This window comes from Leguminivora glycinivorella, chromosome 15 (assembly GCF_023078275.1).
Source record: "Leguminivora glycinivorella isolate SPB_JAAS2020 chromosome 15, LegGlyc_1.1, whole genome shotgun sequence".
NCBI classification, from domain to species: Eukaryota; Metazoa; Arthropoda; class Insecta; order Lepidoptera; family Tortricidae; genus Leguminivora; species Leguminivora glycinivorella.
The window spans coordinates 22113340-22136704 of NC_062985.1; the positions used below are offsets into that span (position 1 = coordinate 22113340).

Genomic DNA, 23365 nt, shown 5'->3' on the forward strand with positions numbered 1-23365 from the left:
GGTAAAAACGCATTTTATCCACTAGTGGGTAAAGTAATTTGACCTTGAATAAAGTCAAATTAACTGCTTTAAAATTGATAAAAGTAGGTGAATCTAGTAATAAGGATGATTTACCACCTGTGGAACTACTGGAAGCAGTGATAAACGCATTTTTTGCGTTGTAGTTTCCTCGCTATATAGTGAGGGGAAAAGTTTTGTGTTACACTCGGGTGCAAATGTATTTTACTTCTCGTGTGTTAAAAAACTCGCAAGTTCAGGATTCTATTCTCGAACCACTCGCTTTGCTCGTGGTTAAACTATAGAATCCTTTCACTTGCTCGTTTTTCAATTCCACACTCGGCGTTAAAATACAACTTTGCACCCTTGTATAACAAATATAACTATTGTTGCGGGAATGAAAAGGCCCGGCCGCTACAGGCGGTGTCATTGGCGTTTTATAATTATGTACACATATTTATTCAAGGTTTTATAGTTACAATAGGTACATTTAATAAAAGTTCTAGTTAATTATAAATAGCATTTTTTTTTACGACATGATACAATACAATACTCTTTATTGCACACCTCACATAGTTTACAAGTAATACACAAGAAACAAAACAAATTAAACAGAGGTAACAACAGGCGGTCTTATCGCTTAAGAGCGACATGATAATTTACATTTGTATGTATTTTCGTAAAGGAAACTAAAAAAAAATAAGTGTCCTATTTCTTTTTAATTACTTTTTTTTCCTATTAATTCATGTAAATTAAATTTTTCTTCGTGTATTTTAAGTCCACTAACCAAAACAAGCAAAAAAAAAAAACATTATTATTATTTTCACAAACGCATTTTAATACTCTTCTAATACCTTTGCTTATTCATCGCCAGCACGACTTGCAGCAAAGAGATCGGGCAACCGTCCACGTGGTCACAGAACTGGGGGTGAGCCAGGCCCTCGTACTCCCCCCCCACTTCCTCCAGGAACCCCGACTCGTGCACCGGCGCCCTGCGGGTGGAGATTATTTATTAAACTTGCATCTGAGGCTATCCCCCTTAAGATATATTCTCGATTCAAACATGGACTAATTTCTTCCCTGAATATTATACATATGTACAGGGTGTTTCAATGAACGTAATACAAAATAAGTGATTCCGGCTCTATTAACGACGAAGACTATAATGCACGTATTCAGGTCTTACAATTCTACGTAATTAAATTTTGCTAATTTTCTAACAAAATAAATAAATCCAATTCTTGAAGTGCGGTCACTCATTGTGACATCATGGCATGACGTCAGTTGTAGGTGTCTTTAGTTGTAGGTGTTATCAAGGTGTTGATTATTGTGACAGGTTACATATCAGAATGCATTTTATTCATAAAATGTCAGTCTAGATAAACAAATAGTGAGTTTATACTACAAAACTAGATTCGAATTATTTTCTCTAGGGTAACCAATGTAACCATGCTGTGATCAAAATAACAGGATTTGGGAAAACAATGATATTAATGACTATTAACTACTTAGGTTAACAAACACGCGACCTAAAATAGTGTTTTAGCAATAGGAAGACGAGTTTGAAAAACATGTTTTGTACTATGTTCATTGAAATAACCTGTATAACAGAAAATATTTTTGCCGTCCATGATGTCAATCGAGACAAAAACAAAATTGTATGATATTTAAGTATAATACATAAATGTAATTTTTTCATTATCTAAATGACAGCCAAGCAACAACTACGAATTCGAATACGAATCGACATGAAGTTAGGTTCGATTCCTATGACGTCCCTACATGCCACACAGCATTATCCTTATCCAGAATTTAAAAAAGAAACACACAGATTTAATCAAAAATACGTAGTCAACATACACTTTTACCCACAGAACTAGATTTAGATGACATCTGTGCTTTTAACTGAATACTAATGACCCTACCTGAAACTTATAAGTACATATTTGTTTCTTAAATCAAATACTACAGAAAGAAACATAAAGCCAAATTCGATATAAGTCGAATACCTTATCTTTCGATCATTTAATTATTATGAGAGTTGTGAGCATTTTTTTTAAGATGCAACATTTTTCAAAGTTTTATAATTCAAAGGCGTTTATCAGGCCGGCGCCTGCGAGACACATCGCCGTCGCCCGGCGGGAGGTGTCCGAGACTTATCGCGATATATTTCACTGGCCGCTGCCGGTTATTGCATTTTTCAAAATCGTCCTGAATCAGCTTCTTGGGAGTATAGAAATCAGATACTGGAGAATTTAGGTTAGATTTAAAGGTGGAATAAATATTTATAATACCTAAATGGAAGCTCTATGTTGGAATTATCTTTGAAGGTAAGTAAGTAGTCTAATAGAATATCCATGAGATGGGATTTCTGTTATTATGAAATAAAATATTATCCCTATCCTGGAAGCGGAGAGAAAGATTTTTCGCAAGACCCTGGAACCCATTCAGAGAGACGATGGCACCTGGAGGATCCGGTTAACGCCAAGATCGAGGAGTTAGTGGCCGAACCAATATCATCGGCGAAACTAAAGTCCACAGACTTCGCTGGTTCGGTCACTTCCTTATAGGTAGAATGGGAAACCATCAGGCTGTCAAGAGAGCGTTCTTGGGTCGACCGGCTGGCTGCTGGTGTCGACCCAATTATCACTTGGAAGACAGTATGGCAGCGTATCTGCGTCAGCTTCAAGCCAATGACTGGCACGGCATCTGGTAACGAGAACTGTCCAAGATTCACTTTGGATCACTGGGTTAAAATAGTTAGTTTTAGTTTTTCTTTTCCTTAAAATAGCAAGCCTCAAAATACGTTGAAATATTGGTTAAAAAAATAATTCAACAAAATTGAATACACCATAAAAAGATCTTGTAAACTATGTATTAAAAGTACTTAATATACTTTTGCCGAAGTTAGCACTTTCTTGCAGACTTTGAGCGTGATTCTTATCCTCACTTAAGCTGTTGAACACAGAAGTTTTGTAACAAAAAGTTTATTTACAATACTTTTGTTGTAACACTATTAAAAGTGTTAAGAGTGTTTATAAAAGTTAAGTTTAGTTAACTCTGCTCACATATTAAAGAAAGTAAAGTAGACTAACCTACTTTAACGTAACGTAACTTGGTATGAAAATGTTCTTCATAATTATTATAATACATATAATGGTCATATTGAATAAAATGTTTGAGTATATTACGTTTTTAACAAGTTTATGTCATATTGCGGTGTCATCTATACCTTATAAAATGAAGACTGGCAGAGAAGAAGGGGAATTTTAGTTGCTTGCATTTAAACACTCATTTGTATCTGTTTATGTTTATTTTAAATACGAAATGTAGTTTTTAGTCCTATTTAATAAGGCATGTAGAGGCTTAATACATTTAAAATTATTTATATTAATTTATACTTAGAATTAATATTTTCAGTTAGAGGTTTGAATAATTCATGGCTATTCTCATGAGATTTATATTTATAATTTTCAATTGTTAATTTTTCTATGTACCTAATGTTAACTTATAAAAGTGCCCTCTGTGGCCTATTTTCTGAATAAATGATTTGTATTTCATTAATACACGATCTTTCTCGGAATATCGATTAGTCTGCACAAACATCAAATTTTTTAATTGATATTTCATCAATTCCATGTAACATGCTAGTACCTACGAGCTTTACTTTGGAAGACAACGATTCCATGTTACTCGAACTTGGCAGAAAGAGATACCACAACTGTGACTAGGTACCTCTTATATCACTTATCCCTGACAACGCAAATTACTCAATTACGTGGAAAATTTAAGGCTTTGATTTCAATAGAAGAGACGAGTTTCTTCGAAAATTATTTAAGATATCTTACGCATACTGAGAATGCAGAATTGATTGTCTAACTTTGAAGTAAGTAATTCAAATTGTTCGCATCGTATTGTCATGGTTGACGTACTCGAAATGTAATAGCGCTGGGTCGATTGTTTTTTTTATAGGTACCTACATAGGCAGCAAATGAGCAGACGAGCCGCCTGATGGGAAGCAGTCGTCGCCGCCCATGCACATAAGCACGGAATAAAAAAAACAGTGGAAATGGCATAAGCCTCGATTACTATCAGAACCGGTGTCGTCAACACGCACACTGTCGTAACGTTAACTACATAGACATACCGCACCTGATTGGTCGTAATATTTCATTATAATTTTAATAAGAACCAATGCCAGTTAGTACACTTTGAACCTTATGTGTACAACGTACTGTTTAGATTTGATTACATCAATTGTCAGTTATGATGTATTAAAACGAAAAATGATAATCGCATAGATAGTTCTGCCATCTAGCGTCGAGTAACCAAAGTAAAAAGCTCCGATAACAGAAAGTAGTTCGGCCACTTGACACTAGGTTGTAGCACTGTCTATGCGCGATTAGCGTAGAAAATAGTGATGTGTGTCGCGTGCAGAGCGGGTTATCGATAAAAAGGTAGATGATGAAGTATGTGCAGCGTAGGGCAAATAAAATTAATTTCGATGGAATAGAATATAATACAATAGAATATATTTATTTGTAATAATTGTACATGGCGGATAATTACTTTATAATACGTTATTTTATGCATCATAAATAGCCGCGATTGTTAACTAATAATTGCAACTTAGCACAAAGTTTTATTTTTCTCGGAGTAAAGTAAATTCCGGTAGTTGATCTGGATCTATTTTTGATCTTTTTGGACTTGTTTGACAGTCAGGGTTAAAATTACCAACTCGTTTTTTAGCATGACCTCGTATATCTTCTTCCGTGCGCATTTTTTTATTAGTGACTGGATTACTCTCCATAAGTACATATGAACCACGTTTAAAAGAAATTCGTACGTCATCGTCTTTTCGCGTTTTTTTTATTACTCCGGGACTGTCCTCCTCAAGTACAGATGTACCCCGTTTAATTCCTGTTACCTGGATACTACTGCTACGACTTTTCTTCCGTGGTGTAAAGTCTAGGCTTTCTTCTGCCACCCATTTTGTTAAAGCTGTGGATTTGGTCATAACAGTTGTACTATGTGTCATTTCATTTATTTGTGTTTCGTTTTTCACATTTATATTACTTAACTCGTATATGTCTTGTTTTCTAGAAGGACCAGGCATATTATAAGAGATATCGAAACTTGCGTCTTCACTCGGTTCATAAGATTTTTTTGTACAGGGTCCAGAGTTGGAATCACAGTCATTACTGAAATCCGCCTTTCTTTTTTTAGATAGGTTTAGACTTGTTTCACCGCCGGTGCTTATATGCTAGAAATCAATTAAAATACGTATAGGTTGGATTTTAATAACAAACTTGCATAAAAATCAAAACTGTACCGTACCTACTAATACGTCTAATACATTGTTCAAATAAGACTGATCAATAAATGCGTTATATCCTCAAGTCATTTGCTTACTTAATTATTGCAGACATCACTAACACAGAGTAATTAATACAGTAAAAGTAAAAAAAATATATACTTACATCATGGAATGTAACTATTTTCTTAATCGGGATTGCACTCTTAGCTAAATATCTGTACTATCTGTAGCCTTTTGCCGTTATAAGAAAATCATTCTCGCTGAAATGAATCGAACATATGGTACTGGAATTCACTGGCATCCAATTCTGTCTCCCGGTAGCATCGATCCATTTTTCCTTTTGAAAAGGATCTTTAGGAAACCTAAAATAAGTGAAAAAGGATAAATATGATATCACCAAATATTCTTTACTTATAGTTAACCGACGAACGGTTATATGTACAATAAACCACATTATTACATAAATTAAATTTGTATAAACTTGAAAACCACATAATTCAACTTACATTAATATCAAACACTGCACAAAAACAATGTCGATAACTTTATCGACATTATCGACAACACCCCGTGTCTATTTCTACGGGTCAACGGACGATCGAGTAGCGAATGTTCTAGTCTTTTGGCGATTTAGCTTTGCTTTTCGCTTAATGCGAATAGCGACTTTACTACATGATGATAGAGTTTATTTTTGTGAGGCTCATTAATAAAAAAGTGTCTCGCGTAAAATAAGTCACAAATCTATTAAAATAAAATTAAATAATGCTTACCGATGGTACGAAACGCCACCATGGGAGATATTTTTGGTGCTGCTTTTATTTTTGCACTCCAAAACGGAGCAAGTGGGCATGTTCACCAGCTTTTTCCTTTTTTTTCTTTAAGTGCACAGACAAACGTCACTCGCGAGTCACTGCGTCGAACTACGGCCGAGTCGCGCGGAGTTATGCCCGACTGGGCTTAACTGTGGCACACGCGCCACGCCCCCTTTACACTTCTACTGTTTTTTCTGTTCTGTGCACATTAAGGTGCGTTTAAACGGCGCGTGTTAGCACGATCTTACGCGAGCCGAGCCGTCCGTGTAGATGCGGCTCGGCTCAATACGAACGCGAGCCTGTGCGTTTACACGGCGCGAGGTAGCACGATCCTACGCGAGCCGAGCCGTCCGTGTAGATACGAACGAAAGCCTTATTATATTGTTGCGATTTTTGTGACCGAGATGTTTTGGGTTCCATACTGATGGTTCCTCTTCATATAATTCAATAAAGCTTTGAATCATATCATTGCTCCACTCCATAATTCGAACACATGAAAACGCCGATAAATAAATTTATAGTTTAAAAAACTCTAGAAAAACACGCTTTTATAAAAATGCACGTAAAAGCCAAAAATAAATTATGGATCGTTCAAGTTGTCTCTATTTCTGGGATGAAGAGTAAACTATGTGCTTTTAATTATAATATTTGATTGTAAAAGCGTGGGGCGCTGCAGTCGTGCTGCAAGTCCAGTTAGCGCGCCAATCTGTGTAAACTGCTTCTCGTAATATAGTTTAACTTGATTTCTCAGCAAGTTATACAAAAAGATTTTCCTGTTACAGCGCCCCACGCTTTTACAATCAAATATGTATTATAATTAAAAGCACAGAGTTTACTCTTCATCCCAGAAATAGAGACAACTTGAACGATCCACAATTTATTTTTGGCTTTTACGTGCATTTATAAAAGCGTGTTTTTCTAGAGTTTTTTAAACTATAAATTTATTTTATACTTTTTAGTCGTTAATAATGAAATATCTTTAAAATTTAAACATAAATTTATTCCAAGTAGGCGAATTTCGCAAGCCATTTGTGGCTAACACGTATTGCTACTTAATAATAATTAATACCACCTGATGTATAGGTACCAAGCTTATCGCAATAAAGTTTTTCATTGATTCATTTAATTTAAATTTTTATTTCAATTTCTATTTTATTGAGCCCACATTCTCTCCATCTCCGCCAGTGTGTCTGTATTGCATGGTGTTTTACCTGTCAGCTTTAGAACAATCTAGCTCTTCTATCTGGAGAGCACTAAGTAATTTTACTCTACTCAAGGCCACATGAGCCTGTCCAACCGCAAAAGTAAGGGACCCTAAATACACCACTGCGTAGTGCCTTGCATCTTGTGCACGGTAGATGCCCAACTTGAAATCACTAGGAGTCAATGCCGGCCAGTGCCGGCCTGTGCAATCGATTAGGGTTGTGTGGGTTGGTTAAGCGAATTTGAGTTTCGGCAGGTTTGGGAAGAAATTTTAGTATGTAGGGAAAAAATCGCGATCGCGAGCGTAGCGAGCGCGAAATTTTTTTCATAGTGCTGCGCTAATTTGAAGATTAATGCAATACGGAACTTAAGGATTTCATCTTACTCTGTAAGAGGATAGAGACAAAGGGTTGAATTTTCTCAGTCGCACTCTAGTATGTACGTTGTATGTCTAGTACGTTGGGTTGAACCTGGATATGGAACGTGGACACGACATTTTGCTAAGCAACTAAAAGACTGATAGTGGCTCTGGGAACTGTAGACCTTCGCGACATGCTTAGCAGTAGCGTGGCGTGAAATTTTTCGTTGATAAAGCCACCCCCCAACCCCCACCTTATTTTCGCTCTTAAGGGTCGCAAGAAAACCCACACCCACCTTTTTTATATACTAATACGTTAATCTTTCTTTTTTTCGGGGGCCGAGCCCCCCTTTATTTACTCTTAAGGGTCACAAGAAAACCCTAATTCAACTTATTTTTAATATTACGTTAATCTTTCTTTTATGCGGGGGGCTTCGCCCCCTGAGCCCCTCTTACTTTTGCTCTTAAGGGTCACAAGAAAACCCTTAACCAACTTATTTTAAATACTACGTTGATATTTATTCAGGCAATCATGGTCGCGCGATAAATGATAAAACAGCAGGCCGTCCCTATCGATGCCCGATGTTTTATCGTTTATCGCGCGACCATGATTGCCTGGCTGGGCTGCATATTTAAGGGTCACAAAAAAGACCCTAACCTGACTTAGTTTAGATATACTGATTCGGTCTTTCCTTTTTCCGCTCATAAGGGTCGCAAGAAAACCCTAACCTAGCTTAGGCCTCGCTTCGCTTCGGTCAATAATAGGTTTGTTATAACGTTGAAAACGTAACGTTTGAAGTTCATTACGTGGCCTTTCTCACAAGCGCAAACAGAACTATGATACGATATGCCATCATGGAATGCCAGTGCCTATCTTCGGGCTTCATTATCAGACCTTGAAACCTAATCGTGGTCAAAGTTCATTATAAGACTTTTCTAAGAAACCCAAAAACAGCTATGATAAGAAGTTCCATCATGTAAGAGTTTTGAATGATTCACGGTTATTTTCATTAGACTTATATTGACCGGGATATAGACCGTTTTCCGTGATCATGATGCATGCAACTGCGTCGAAATATCGGGAGCTCGACAAAAATCAAAAAGGTAATCACGGTTCCATCATGTAATTCCAGTTCATATCTTCCGGCTCCAACATCAGACCTTGAAACCTAATCGTAGTCAAAGTTCATTACAATACTTTTCTAAGAAACCCAAAAACAGCTTTGATACGATGTTCCATCATGTAGTTCCAGTTCATATCTTCCGGCTCCATCATCAGACTTTGAAACCTAATCGTAGTCAAAGTTTATTACAAGACTTTTCTAAGAAACCCAAAAACAGCTTTCATACGATGTTCCATCATGTAGTTCCAGTTCATATCTTCCGGCTCCATCATCAGACTTTGAAACCTAATCGTAGTCAAAGTTCATTACAAGACTTTTCTAAGAAACCCAAAAACAGCTATGATACGATGTTCCATCATGTAGTTCCAGTTCATGTCTTCCGGCTCCATCATCAGACTTTGAAACCTAATCTTAGTCAAAGTTCATTACAAGACTTTTCTAAGAAACCCAAAAATAGCTATGTTCCATCATGTAGTTCCAGTTCATATCTTCCGGCTCCATCATCAGATCAGTTCAACAGTACCATATTATTGTATTGTCATCAGAACTGCATACAGCTGCCAATTTTCATTACGCTACGATCCTTGGAAGATGGTTAAATTAGCCTCCGTAGATTCCATTACATAGTTAGTTACATACACGACGACCTAATAAAAGCGTGTTAAAAACTTAAAACTCGACTTCCGTCGTCGCGCGCTTTGTACCATCTGTTTAGACGGCGCGTATTAACACGAGCCGAGCCGAAGATGGCGCGCGCGCCTTTGATCCGTGTCGAAAAAACCGACAAGTGATGGATCGCGCGAACTTTGCCGAGCCGAGCCGAGCCGCGCCGAGCGTAGCTGTTTAAACGGCGCGTGGCGCGCCGGATCACGAGCCGAGCCAGGCTCGGCTCGCGTTATCGCGCGCCGTTTAAACGCACCTTAAGCAACATCAGGGAGTCACTTACGCTTTGTTGACCTTTGATACCCAAGTACTTGCTGCTTGAAGAACATAGCGCAAGGGAAACACCTCAGTTTAGTGTCTTCTTTTTTTTTGTGACAGTAGGTACACTTTCGGACCCGCCAATGCCTGTAGCCTTTTTAATTTTAAATGAATTTCATTTTTCATTTTCATTTTTTTATTATATTCTATTCTTCAATATTTTCTCAAATCGTGAGTAAGAGTTAGTACTTATATATATAGTACCCATAGGCACCGCGCGCTGGTGCAGTCTTTAACACATACTTCAAAATCCACAAATGTGTAGCAAGCTTTACATTATAACGAATTCGCGTCACGTCCGCGGATTAGAAGGCGATCAGCGATACCGCAGCGATGCCGCAGCGGAACCGCAGCGATTGCGAATCGTTACCGCGGTAATTACCCGCGCTCTATTTTGTTATGAAGATTATAGTATTTCCATAGATTTATAATACATAGAAGACTAATCCCCTTGAAATACCTATCTGTTTGTACCGAAATAGTGCTTATTTACGTAGTGCTACTGTAGCTGATTTTGCAGTTTACTAAAACTTGACACAGTGTTGCAACTAAATAGTAAACTAGTAAAATAGTAAACTCTTTGAAAAAATTTAACAATTCATAAAACAGAAAGAACTCACACATATACATATACCTCTAAATACCTAATATTTATCTAAATACTATTAAGACAGTAAAAACATTATAAACAGCAAATATATCAAATAAAGTAACAAGAGTTATCGGCCGCCCGTACTGAAAGCGAGGACCGTAAACTTAAAAATAGACATTAAAAACAAAGTGTTGCAACTAACGAGAAGTGATAATGTTTTTCTTCATATTTTTTTAATTGTGGCATTTTTATTGAATTTTATGTTATTTACGAGTATACTCAGAATCACCAGCTTTTTCAATACTAATATATACCTTTTTTTAATTTCGATTGTGTTACTATTTTCCATTGTATGGGGATGTGATAATTTATCATTATCATTTATTTATTTATTCATAATAAACAATTACACTTATACAATACAATTAATGCGCCAAACGGGAATAACCAGTTTGTTGGCGCTGCGCTCAGTTCTAACTTTAATCCTTACTGGTTGATAGGTAACTGTTTACATGTTGTGTCTTATGTGAAAAATAAAAGAGGAATGTGAAAATATCACTGTATTGAATTACTGATACGTTTTTTTCTTCTTCTACTGAGATAGGATATGCTCGTAAAGTTAGTGTTAAGTAAAATATAGGGCTCTAGTTTTTTTTAGAAAAAATGGTTGTAATTGAATGGTTCTATAGAAAAATCCATCGTACGATTGGATTACGGAAAACATACTTACGTAAAAATGACTCGCAACAGGTCGTGGACGAGTGATTGTCCCGGGTCGGCCAACAGTGTTCTGGCTTCACAAATACTTCTTAATATACACGCTTGCCCGTTGAAATTGTGACTGAAAATAAAAATAGAAAATAAATAAGACTACTTACGAGTAAACCGGCCGAAACACTTAAATTCTAAAGGGGTCCTTATCCCGTTTGTAATCGTACTTTTATGCTGTTTGGGATTAAAAACCCTTCCCGTGGGATCCCAGCAGTCGCCAACTTTTAATCCCTTTGACGGACACTACTCAAAAAATCGTGAATTCAAATTTTTATCGCCATCCGGTAGTTCTATTACACTGAGAGAAATTTGCATTGTAAATTTAACAAGTTCGACTTGTTGCGGTTTATCCGTTTGAATCAGCCAAACGTATGTTTAAAACAATATGTGTCCGGTTGTTTTTATAAAATCGACTTGTTGATTGTTGCCGATTCAAATGACAAGTAGCTTGTTGTTTGAACCAAAGAGCACGTAGGCGCTATTTTAACCAAAAAACTTGTTGAACGAACATGAAAACTGGTTGTATTTTCTCTCAGTGTACAAATTCTGACCAAAAATTACAATAAGATTGTCTTACAGGATGGTATTTTTTGGGACTAGTAGCCTAAAAAGGGTTTGAAACTCTCAAAAAGACTGGTTCAACATTGATCTCATTGGAGAACGAAGAGCGGCAGCTCTTTCTAAACTTTCTCTCGAAACGTTTAAGAAAATGCGCTAGTAAAAACATCAGCAATCAGAGAACGTTTTCCAGTCGTTCCCACATCTCCCGTTTCTGCCTGTGCAGCTTCCTCCGATAGATGGCGTTGGTGAAGTTAGCGTCGAGCAACAGGAATATATTACAATAGCACGTCAAGTTGGAGCGATTATTATGACTTTCCCTAATAGTGAAATATGCTAATGAATATCTATCTCTAATAATCGCTTACTAGTCCAAAGCGTTTTCCAGTCGGTCCCAGAACTCTCTCTTCTGCCTGTGGTGCAGTTTCCTCCGATAGATGGCGTTGGTGAAGTTAGCGTCGGGCAGCGGAAAGAGCACATCGATCTCTAGTGCGAGGTTCCATCCTGATGGGGCGTGTGTCATGAACGCCTTTACCAACGAGATTGTCATCTACAACAATAGCTATTATATACTTAGGTAATGTTGACAAAAAAATATTACAATCATGTAAGCAAAATTGGAGTCTTTAGAGTTTCAGAGAATCATCACGCCATAAAAAAATGTCTTCTTCACTAGCACTCGGCGTTTTCACGTGATGAGCCGGAAAACAATGAATTCTGTACACAAAAGATGTAACAAAATAATGAAGATGTAAAGAAAAATAAGAGTATAAAATAATAACGAACTTACAACAAAATCCGCTCCTTCAGGAAAGGTAATATGCCTCCTCTTCCTTATAGAACTAAGTTGCGTTTTCACATTAGGACAGTCCCCTTCACTCTCGACCAAAAACAGGCATACCAACACTAGCTTCAAACACCACATTTCAAACTATTTGCTACCAAAAATGTCCGTAAAAATTCTTGGAATGTATATGTTTATTTACACGTCTTTTAAAACTAAGATATCTGCCACCAAAAGTGTCCCAAATCTTCGGAAAATTTCCTAGAATTTCAACCCTTACTTTTAGGCTATAAAACGTCCCAAAGCTCGGTAAACTAGGCCTGAAACCCTCCCAATTTTATGTAGAATAATATGTTCTTACGCAATGCGGCCGGCTTGCTTTGCGTTTTCTTTTGAATGATTTAAGAAATACGTTGGAATATTATGGCTAAGCCAATGTACAGGGTGTCGCGCTCATGCAATGTAAAGCCATTAAAACTAATGAGATGTTGCTTAATTTAAGGTGATAATTTTAAGATAGCGTGCATATTGACGGGCGTATAATGTGGATTATGGGCATTTTCAGAATTTGGGACCCCCCAATTAGCGTAAGTCGTTAACAAAAATTAACTCACTGTCAGTTTTGTGACGATAATTATTAAGCATGAAATTTCAATAAAAATATTGTTTTTGTGTTAATTACATAAACTTTAAGCGATAATCTATATTCAGAATGTGAAAAAAGTAAATTTTTAGACAGATTTTAGGCTTAATTGTCGTCACAAATCTGACAGCGAGTTAATTTTTGTTAACAACTTACGCTATTTTTTTTTTTATACTACGTCGGTGGCAAACAAGTATACGGCCCGCCTAATGTAAAGCGGTCACCGTAACCTATGGACGCCTGCAACTCAAACAGTGTCACATGCGCGTTGCCACCCCATTAGAAACTTGTACATTCCCTTTTGCGGTGTTAAGTACACAGTAAAAAGGAGTGTACAAGTTCTAAGGAGGGTTCGGGTTGCCGACGACTCAAAGGACAATAAACGGAACAAGTTAGTTCCGTAAGTCCTCCCGTCATCAGCACACCGCACCCTCGTTGAGCTCTGGCAGCCTTACTCACCGACAGGAACACAACACTATGAGTAGGGTCTAGTGCTATTTGGCTGCGGTCTTCTGTAAGGCGGAGGTACTACCCCAGTTGGGCTCTGCTCTAGATTCGAGCGAGACAATATCCGCTGTGCTGTGCCCTACCACACAAAGCGGAATATCATTCGCTATGCCCTACCTCCTATTAATTGGGGGGACCCAAATTCTAAAAATGCCCCTATGTGTTACGAGCTTACGCGTTAATTTATATATGCGCGTATACACTCGTACGCTTAAAATAAAACGCTTGTCTGAATTTATTTTTCACCCAACCATTAGAAAGATAAAAAAAGTGAAAAAGAACAAGTACTTAAATATAATAAACCGCTGGTGTCGTATCGTACCCAGAGGTCAAGGTTATCGTATATGAGAAGGAAAAGTGGAAAATACTCATCAAAAATTAAAGTAAAAATTAACGGCTAGACTGATGTTGATAGAACATGTCTGAGAGTCATCGGTAAAAATCCTCTTTCGAATAAAAAAATCCGCATCCAAATCTGTTTTCCCGTTTCGGAACTTTGATGCCACAGGCAGACACACATAGCAGTCAAAATAACACCCCTCGTTTTGCGTCAGGGTTAATAAAATAGCTCTTAAATTATTTTTGTATGTTATATATTTATAACCTTCCCACTACGCACAACGTGCACACCTAAAATCCGAAAAGAATATCCACTCAAAGCCATCGCGCCCCTGTCCGTTGACCCGCGCTGTTTGCCCTAAGAATTAGAGCGCTACTGCCGCCTCCGCTCATTAGCTCGTCACGTTTAGCACCTTCTTGGAATCTCTTCTCTACATTTTATTCCTCACTTTTCAATCTCACTCGTATCTTGAGAACACTAGAGATGAATCTCGAATGGAACGGGAAGGTTTTTGAATAAGAGGATTGCATGGCTTAATTCTGAGCGGGAAAGTTGCAAGTCACGGTTCAAACATGGAATTTGTATTTAAGAATTTCCATAATTTTATAATTTAGTTTTTATTACTTGTCAAGCATTGGACAAAGGTATTTTGAAATTATATATAAAAATGTTGTAACTATAATCTTGGCCATAAAAGGTTACAACATATTTTATTTACGATAATCTTCGACCAAACATCATTTTCAAATGAATTCTTTATTCTTCAATTTAGAGATTAACACAATGTTTTAATCTAATGAAAGTCAAGGGTATATTATTTGTACCCACTAGGTAAGAAATGATACGTACATATATATAGAATAGAATAATGCTTATAAGAGACCACAGCGATGCTATGACGATAACATTTTTAGAAGTAACTAGAAGTCATGATAGCGAAAGACTTTGTAGGAAAAAGATGCCTTATAAAAAAATTCACACAGGTTTTTATTTCAAGCCCCTTTTTATTTTTATTAAAAAGTAAAGAGTCATAAAAAATATATTTACAATTTACAATACTATACGATATTTACGACATTACGACCAATAAATAATTAAACAAATCCATAAAAAATGTCAATATCGCTGTAAAGAGCTTAATTCTTCACATTCCGGGTACAGTTCTGCACAGTCGCCACGTGTGTTGTGTGCTTTGTCGTATTCCAATATGTCTTCTATCGCGTCTCCTTTCGGCAACCTAAAAAGTTACAAAAATATTATTTATATTATCACAATAAGCTCTTTCATAATAATTTTCTGTCGTTCTTTTCTTTGTACGTTTTTTTTTGTTTCACTGTTGTATAATAAGTAAGCCATGAATAAATTATTTCTATAATAAATGTTGTTGCTGTAAAGTATATTTTTGAATATCAAACGCTTTATTATAAACATAGAATGAACTCATCTAGAGGTTTTTTGGTAGCCGCTCTCACGTGCTTGATATTTTTCAGTGGACTCTATTATTAGCAGAGATCGGATTTTTGTGCGTCATCTCATACTAAAAGTCATTAAAATGACGTAAGTCACTAAGAATGTCGCAAATCCGTCCGATCTCTGATTATTAGGCAAAAGTGACATCAGCTGGTGACTACATACAAACATATAATCGCCCGTGTATTCCCATAAAGTGGTAGGCAGAGCACATGAAACTACTCAAGTTTCAGTGCCACTCTTGGCAGTTAATGGGTTGAAAAACTAGGAAATTGTGACATTGCAGTGACAGGTTGCCAGCCTATCGCTTATGCCACAATTTAACTCTTATCCCACAGTCAACTTTTATGTTTATGACACCCACCACCCACGGGAAGAAACGGGGTGGTGTTATTCTGAATAATTCGGCTGCCCTACGCAGAAATCAAGTATCTCAAATTTTTCCAAAAAATGTTTTTTTACATCATTCGATTCACTTTTTCAAAATACATCTTTCAGTATTTTTTTGAAAATTTTATAATGTATATTTTTCAAAATACAGAACTTTAAAAAATTCAAGTATCTTTTTTTAATGGGGTATTCTACGCTAAAGTCAAGTATCTACCCTATTTCTATCTTGAAATCGAGTATCTTGAGAAAGATACTTGCAATTCATATTAGATGGCTAAGTTACTTGACTTCAGAGTTGAAATATTGATATTGATTGCGAAGTTACTTGACTTCAGCGTAGAAATATTGATATTTATTGATAAGTTACTTGACTTCAGCGTAGAACAATTGATATTGATTGCGAAATTACTTGACTTCGGCGTCTATCATTTTGTGATGATGTCAAAAGCTTGTAATTACTTAAACATGTATTAATTTAGGTTTCAGGTAGAAATTGTCTTAGTATTAAAAACAACCAGATGTAAACAGTAAAAGCACGAGGAACTTGTCTTATTTAATATGTAACTTCTTTTATACAAAATACGAAAATACATATAACGAACATACTTTAATAATTATTGCATGTTGGTTAGTTGATACTTGCCTCCTAGTCAAATAAGCTTCTTTTTAACCGACTTCAAAAAAGGAGGAGGTTCTCAATTCGACTGAATGTTTTTTTTTTTTTTTTTTTTTTTGTATGTATGTTACTCGATATCTCCGAGAATCGTGGACCGATTTTCAAAATTTTTTTTTTGATCGAACCGGTATAACCCCGAGATGGTCCCATTGGCACCAAGTCAGGGTCTGATGATGGGATCCTGGAGAAATCGAGGGAACTCTTCAAATGTTATAGGCACATGTAATGTTTTTAGTCTATTTTTCAAAGGTACACCAGTATTTACGTCTGATGGTAATAATTTTATGTGGCTGAGCTGATGATGGAAGGTCAACTCCTCAATGGTTAGGAGTTAAAGGATAATTCTTTCACTACTGTACATGTATTCGGACTGATACATATAATATCACTAGGAACCACTAAAAATCAACAAATAAATAAACTTTTTAACAAAAAATAAAACCGCCTTCAAAAATAAGCGCGATACAAAACACGGAGAAACTAAAAAGCCAAAAATAATAAACCTTTCAATTCAGATTTCTTATCGTATTGCAATAAGCTAAACATCCAAATTATAAACAAATCAATTATTTTTGGAGTCGGTACCAGCCTGTGTATGGTTGGGTGGGGCAAACAGGCAATAAGCAAGGCGACGAATAGGTCTGGTACTGACTACAAAAATAATTGATTTGTTTATAATTTGGATGTTTAGCTTATTGCAATACGATAAGAAATCTGAATTGAAAGGTTTATTATTTTTGGCTTTTTAGTTTCTCCGTGTTTTGTATCGCGCTTATTTTTGAAGGCGGTTTTATTTTTAAGAACTGTCAAAACGAATTTGAACGACATGCTAATATGGAATTTATATGAAATTGAATTGAGTGACGTCACGGTCAACTCAGTTACTTTATATATTTCTACCTGACTTATTAAGTAGAAATGGGATTTAAAAATAACTGCTGTTCATGTTTTCTCGTAATTATCTGATGCTTTATTTCGTGCATGGTATAAAATATTTTATTTTATCTACAGTTCCCTATTATTATAATTAAGGAAGACTATAACTTTCATTATTTTTTCTGTCTTCGAGTATTTAGGCACCTACCTACTTAATTAATATTGTGCGTTCCACGGGAAGTCGCTTTTGAGGTTTTTCTTTTGTTATTTAAATAGTCTCCTACAACGTTATTAATTGATTATGTTTAATGAGTATTTTTGAACTCGTTGTGACAGAAAAACCTCTTAAACCTATAATAATCTTAAGACAACTTGCATTCAAACACAACCAGAGCTTCTTTTCCGTGGATTAATCCAATATTGCATTTATATTAAAACCTAATTTACACAAGCATGACATACACTACATCTAAAGGCATCTATCTAAAATGTATTGTATACATTGTATACATATACTAGCGGTCCGTCCCGGCTGCGCACGGGGCTATCATAAAAATGGTTATAGTAATTTATCCTTAAAAGACAGACATATGCTATAATGGACTTTTTTGTATGTCTATGAAAGATACACAATTTCGCCATACATTGTTTTGATATAGCTCAAACAGTTTGGGCAGCGTTTTCGATTAAAGCTCTCAGCCAGCAGAATTTTGTCCGACTTGATTAGCAAAAATTGACATATTTCAAGCAATTCAAACAAGATCTCAACAAATTATATACCAAAATCTTTCCCAAGAATCATTCTATTCATTGGTGGAAACCGCATGAAAATCCGTTCTGTGGTTTTTGTTTTAGTTACAGTTAATAAAAACAAGCCTACCAAAGCTAAATGAAAACAGTTCAAGATACTTGCTTTCTTGTAGAAAAGCTTTAAAATTTTCTTATCGCATTCTACGCAGAAAGCTGTTTTTGTATTTTAAAATGATTGTGCTAATAATTTTTTTTAAATAATTATAGTACACTATTAATGATATCTAGTATAATGAATTTCGTCTGTTTTAAAGGCTATCAATTAATTAATAAGCATATAATTAGGAAAAATAAAAAAAAAAACGTTTTTTCGCTCTACTGTAAAATTTGACAAAACCCAGATACTTGATTTCTGCTTAGGGCAGCCGAATTATTGTTAGATGCTAACTACATGGTAATTATTGTTGCATGTTGAACTACAGTATGGGGTTCTTCAAAAAAGGAGTGTACAAGTTTCATTAAAAACTACCCACCCTCAAACCCATTAAGGTCGGCAACGCGCATGTGACACCCCTTGATTTGCAGGCGTCCATAGGTTACGGTGACCGCTTTCCATCAAGCGGACCGTATACCTGTTTGCCACCGACGTGGTATAAAAAAACTACGGTCTGTTAACCTAACTATGGTTAACTTGTTCATTCAGCAGCATTGAAATTACTGAGCTAAAACCGATGATATTCATTGATATTCAAACTACATAGTTTTCCATACCCTTTACTTACACAACATTTTAACTACCTATCATCCTTCCTAAAATAAAACGCCCGAATTTCCTAACCCCGAAACTTGTTAAGCCGAGCCGGTTAAACTCCTGCATAGTTGCGGCGAACTTACGTGAACGTCGCGCGCAACAATTCCTGCAGGAAGGTGCCTTGTTCTCGGGCCGCGGCCACCTTGCCCGCCTTGCCCGCCTTGCCCGCCTTGCCCGCCTTGCCCGCCTTGCCCGCCTTGCCCGCCTTGCCCGCCTTGCCCGCCTTGCCCGTCTTGCCCGTCTTGCCCGTCTTGCCCGCCTTGGCCTTGCCGGCGTCGCAGAGCAGTCGCAACACGCATTCACGCCCGGAGTAACCGAACCTGGAAATATTTGCATAATTACTAGGATCACTTGTTTTTAACTTTCACGGTTATTACTCATAGTAACATTTAAATTTATTATTTAAAAGTAATTACTAGTACTAGGGTCTCTGAACTCTTAAATATCAAATATTGTTCTAAAAATTTCGATGCGGCTAGGCCACCATGTTTGTTTTTTTTAATGTAATAATTTTGATAAATTTTATGTTATTTCTATTCACTAGTTTTTTCATCTTAATTAGTAAAACACGTGTCCCATACGATATTTCCTACCGTGTTACCATTTTCCATATAGTTTATACAAGTAACAAGAGGGAAATGTAACCAAAATGTTTGTTATATTTTAATAAATCTTCTGCTTTAAGGGCAAAAAAAAATTTTTGGAAATTCTGGGAATTTTTTTATCTCCTATATTATACACCGTGTTTCCGGTATCACTCAAAACCTCAGACACCCCAACCCCCAACTGATTTATATTTTTCTAAACGTATCTACAATATTCATCTGTTTATCTAATGATTTTTTTTTAATGAATTTTTAATTTCCTGTACAGCTCTACTAGACCTTTAACTCTACACCCAATAAAATAATTGCTAGCTACCATCATAAACCTTAAAACAATTTTTTTTGTGTATGTTACTGCAACGACATAAGGTTTACCAATAGACAACTATGTCACTGTAAAGCAAGTTTTGTCACAGTAAACTTAAAATTGAACAGGTGACGCAATAAGCAAATTTAAACCCAAAATTCAAAGTGACAAGGTTGTAATTAGGTACGAGTTCAATTTGTTATGACTTATGATAAACTTTAAAATTAAACTGACAAAGAAGACGTCAAACTCGTAGCGGAAAAAAATATCGTCCAAGTAACCAGCCATTATTAATACCCCTAAATACTGAAAAAGGTATAGTTACAACCTCTATGAAAGCCATATGCACAATGTTGTATGACGAATTTGTAGTTAGAATGGACACGTAAAAAATAACTATTAATAATACAAATTAAAAAAAATTACCTCGATTCTGAACAAACAGTTTTCAGGTTTTTAGTGTTAAGTGAAACACGTTGTATATAGAAATGAACCTTTCTCTATGCATGTATAAAATATGCAAGTATCAGGTTAGCACCGATTGACCAGCTCGTTATCTATTCGCAGATTAGCAACGTAATCTTCTAATAGATTTTGACTTCAAACGTACCTATGTATGTTTTTATGTAGGCATACATGTTTTGTACGGAATATCCTGCTTGGTCGAACTGATTAAACAAAACAATTTAGTAAAATGCACTCACGCCTCGAACAAGCTCTCCAACTTTTTATACAGGCCGTGCCTCCCGAGTCTATGGAAATGCGCGCCGTCCAACTTCTGCAGATAACTCCTGGACTTCTGCGATTCATGCATTTTCTTTATAACTTGCTTCTTTATGCTAATATTTTCATCCTCGTTATTTTGAATACTTCGTTTTGCGAACGCCGGATTTATTATGGGTTTTCTGGAATTGTGTGTTGTGTTGGTTAAGAATTTGTTTTGATTATTACAAAAGTTTGAAAAGATAAACAGTATTTAATTTCTTACATAAACATTGATATAAAACTTCTAGTTGAGTAGGTGCTCCAGGACAATTTCGATTGAGGGTAATTTCAACGAATCGAAAAATAAACATGTTTTACCTATTGATTAACAAACGAACTTACCAAGTGAAGTTCGATCACAATTATGTGAGCAACTTCGTTCTACGATTTAACTAGAGTGATTAATGCGTCCACTGAACATGCGTGTTATAATTATGTGTGGACATGTGGATAGTTTAAAATGTGGAAAATGTTTCGATTAGTTGAAATTGTCCTGATGCAACTTATATTAAACTAATATGTCATGAAAGTATCATTCACACTGATATTATTATTATTTTTTGTCAAAACTGTTACAATTTTTTTATAAATATTTTTATGTTATTAATTAATATGTTTGTAAATTAAAAACAAAATCCAACCTGTTTAGAAATTGATTTCCTCAGAAAGAGACTTATCAAAGAGGGTTCAGTGGGACTGAACCCTCTAAGTGTAAGAATGCGACGTCCACAAAAAGCAACATCGGAAGAAAATGTCATCCTCAGACGTTCAACAGAACTCTTTAACGACCTTTAAACTGATCATTTAGTCTCTTATAAAATTGGATGATTTGATTTCCTAGAATTGCGGTGTCACAGCGGCCGTGTTCATACTTCGTATTTACTTTAACCTAGAAAGATTTTGGTGACAAAAAATTCAATCCACGAATAACATACCTCTTATACGGAACTTTCGCGACTAGTTTCCCGTCCTCATCCAAATAGTATATGTGTTTGTTCGTGTCCTGTCTCCGTATACTGTACGGCTCCCTGAGCTGGTTCCTGAAGTACCCGAACGTCGAGGGGTCCGAGGGCAGCGTCCACGCTAAAGCTGCAGTGTTCCCGATCCACACGATGTTTCCGAGCTGGAGGTAGCCGTGGTTTTGGGTGCAGAATACTGAAACATTTTATAATTTTGTTATTTATATTTATTAACCTGGGATAGGTATTGAAGTCAATATTAGTATCCGTTATCCAATTTTGTGGATACACTCAGGGCACACCACTTTCACACCCGCCCACTGTGCATTGACCATACCTATGCAATAGTAAGCATGTAACTATGTCGAAATATCGGGAGCTCGAAATCACATGGGTAATCATATTAATTATATAATAACGGTCAATATTCTGGACGTTATTATAAGTCTATTGAAATCCACAATCAACAATGTGAGTCATTCAAAACTATTAGGTACTTTAACCAGACTAATAAGTATAATACGCAATTTACAAAATACAATATTGTTGTAACAAGATATGCGATAACTTCATATATTTTAAGTATCTTCAATATCTTCATATATTTTAAGTTGTTTACATTTACAAGATATTTAAGTACTTATTACAGGGACCCCCCTGTTACAAAACATATGCAAACCCAATAATGTTCGTAAGTGAAAAACGAAAAGTAGAACATTAAAAATCCATATTCAGTGTCATGTAGTAAAAACATCTCAACATTTTTCTCAAATATAAGATTACTTTTAAAATTAAGTCTCTTGGAATGACTTTCCCTTCTGTTTTCACGGGATAAAAATATAATATTCAAGGTTTTACCTTACCACATTAATGAAGTAAATATTTACCGAGTTGAAGAGAGCTGCCATCGGGAAATATCAAGTATCTTTTCCTTCTTGATAATATTTTACTTTCACCGTCCATCGCTTCTGATATCGAACTGTTTAATGATTGTAACTCGGCAAAAACTGCCAGTGGAATAGCTACTAGTAAAATTATATTATGTAATACCATTTTGAATTATTTTTAAATAATTTATAAGCTATACTTATTTCACTTTAAAGTTTTAAAAAGTTGATGTGTATGACAACAGTATCCGGTGTTGACTGAAATAATGCGGTCCACGGGCTTAGTTAACACTCTCTTTCAAATTGGGTGGCGAGAACAAACGAAGCTCGAACTGTGTAACGGGACTAGGGAGTTATGGCGCCGGTGAGAAATGGCTAAAGACCTAGTTTACATTCTTGCCAATTAATGGTTTGAGAGTAAACAACACACTGTAGAAAACTGGCTTTCACGTCATCTGTTCGGAAAAGGGACTTTACTTTCTAGCTAGGAGGGATCAAAGTGACAGTTTTTGTCCTCCAGGAGGGAAGAAATGTGTTTTATTATATTGTACAAATGTATTTTTTTAAGTAATGAGATTTGAACAAGTTTGTACATTTGGATCGCGTTTTGATATTAATAAAACATGGTAGGTTGATAGAGTCCATGATGCTGAGCAAGATCCACCAGGTGTCCCAGATTAAATGTCTCTACATTTTCGGTAACAAAAAAGGAAACAAATATTTTTTTCACGTAAATGTAAATCAACTCGATTTTACTACTACTACATGTTATTCTCCACAGTCGATAGTTAAACAAATAACTATTACAGGACATTCTTGCACAGATTGACTGAGCCCCAGCACGGTAAGCTCAAGAAGGCTTGTATTGTGGGTACTCAGACA

General features: G+C 36.0%; 2 protein-coding genes across 2 annotated transcripts; both read right to left on the reverse strand.

The window, feature by feature from the left end:
* Positions 1-288: 288 nt before the first annotated feature.
* LOC125234001 lies at positions 289-12862 on the reverse strand. The gene is made up of 4 exons (XM_048140182.1): positions 12504-12862; positions 12082-12263; positions 11115-11225; positions 289-989 (listed from the first exon to the last, which is right to left on the reverse strand). The coding sequence occupies exons 1-4, from the start codon at positions 12636-12638 to the stop codon at positions 845-847; spliced, it is 573 nt and encodes a 190-aa protein (XP_047996139.1). The 5' UTR covers positions 12639-12862; the 3' UTR covers positions 289-844.
* A 6303-nt stretch (positions 12863-19165) lies between these two features.
* On the reverse strand, positions 19166-22746 carry LOC125233821 (the record flags this gene model as incomplete). Its single annotated transcript, XM_048139951.1, has 4 exons — positions 22484-22746; positions 21573-21792; positions 20577-20777; positions 19166-19280 (listed from the first exon to the last, which is right to left on the reverse strand). Coding segments are annotated over exons 1-4 (702 nt in total), but the record flags the coding sequence as incomplete, so codon positions are not given.
* Positions 22747-23365: the final 619 nt, after the last annotated feature.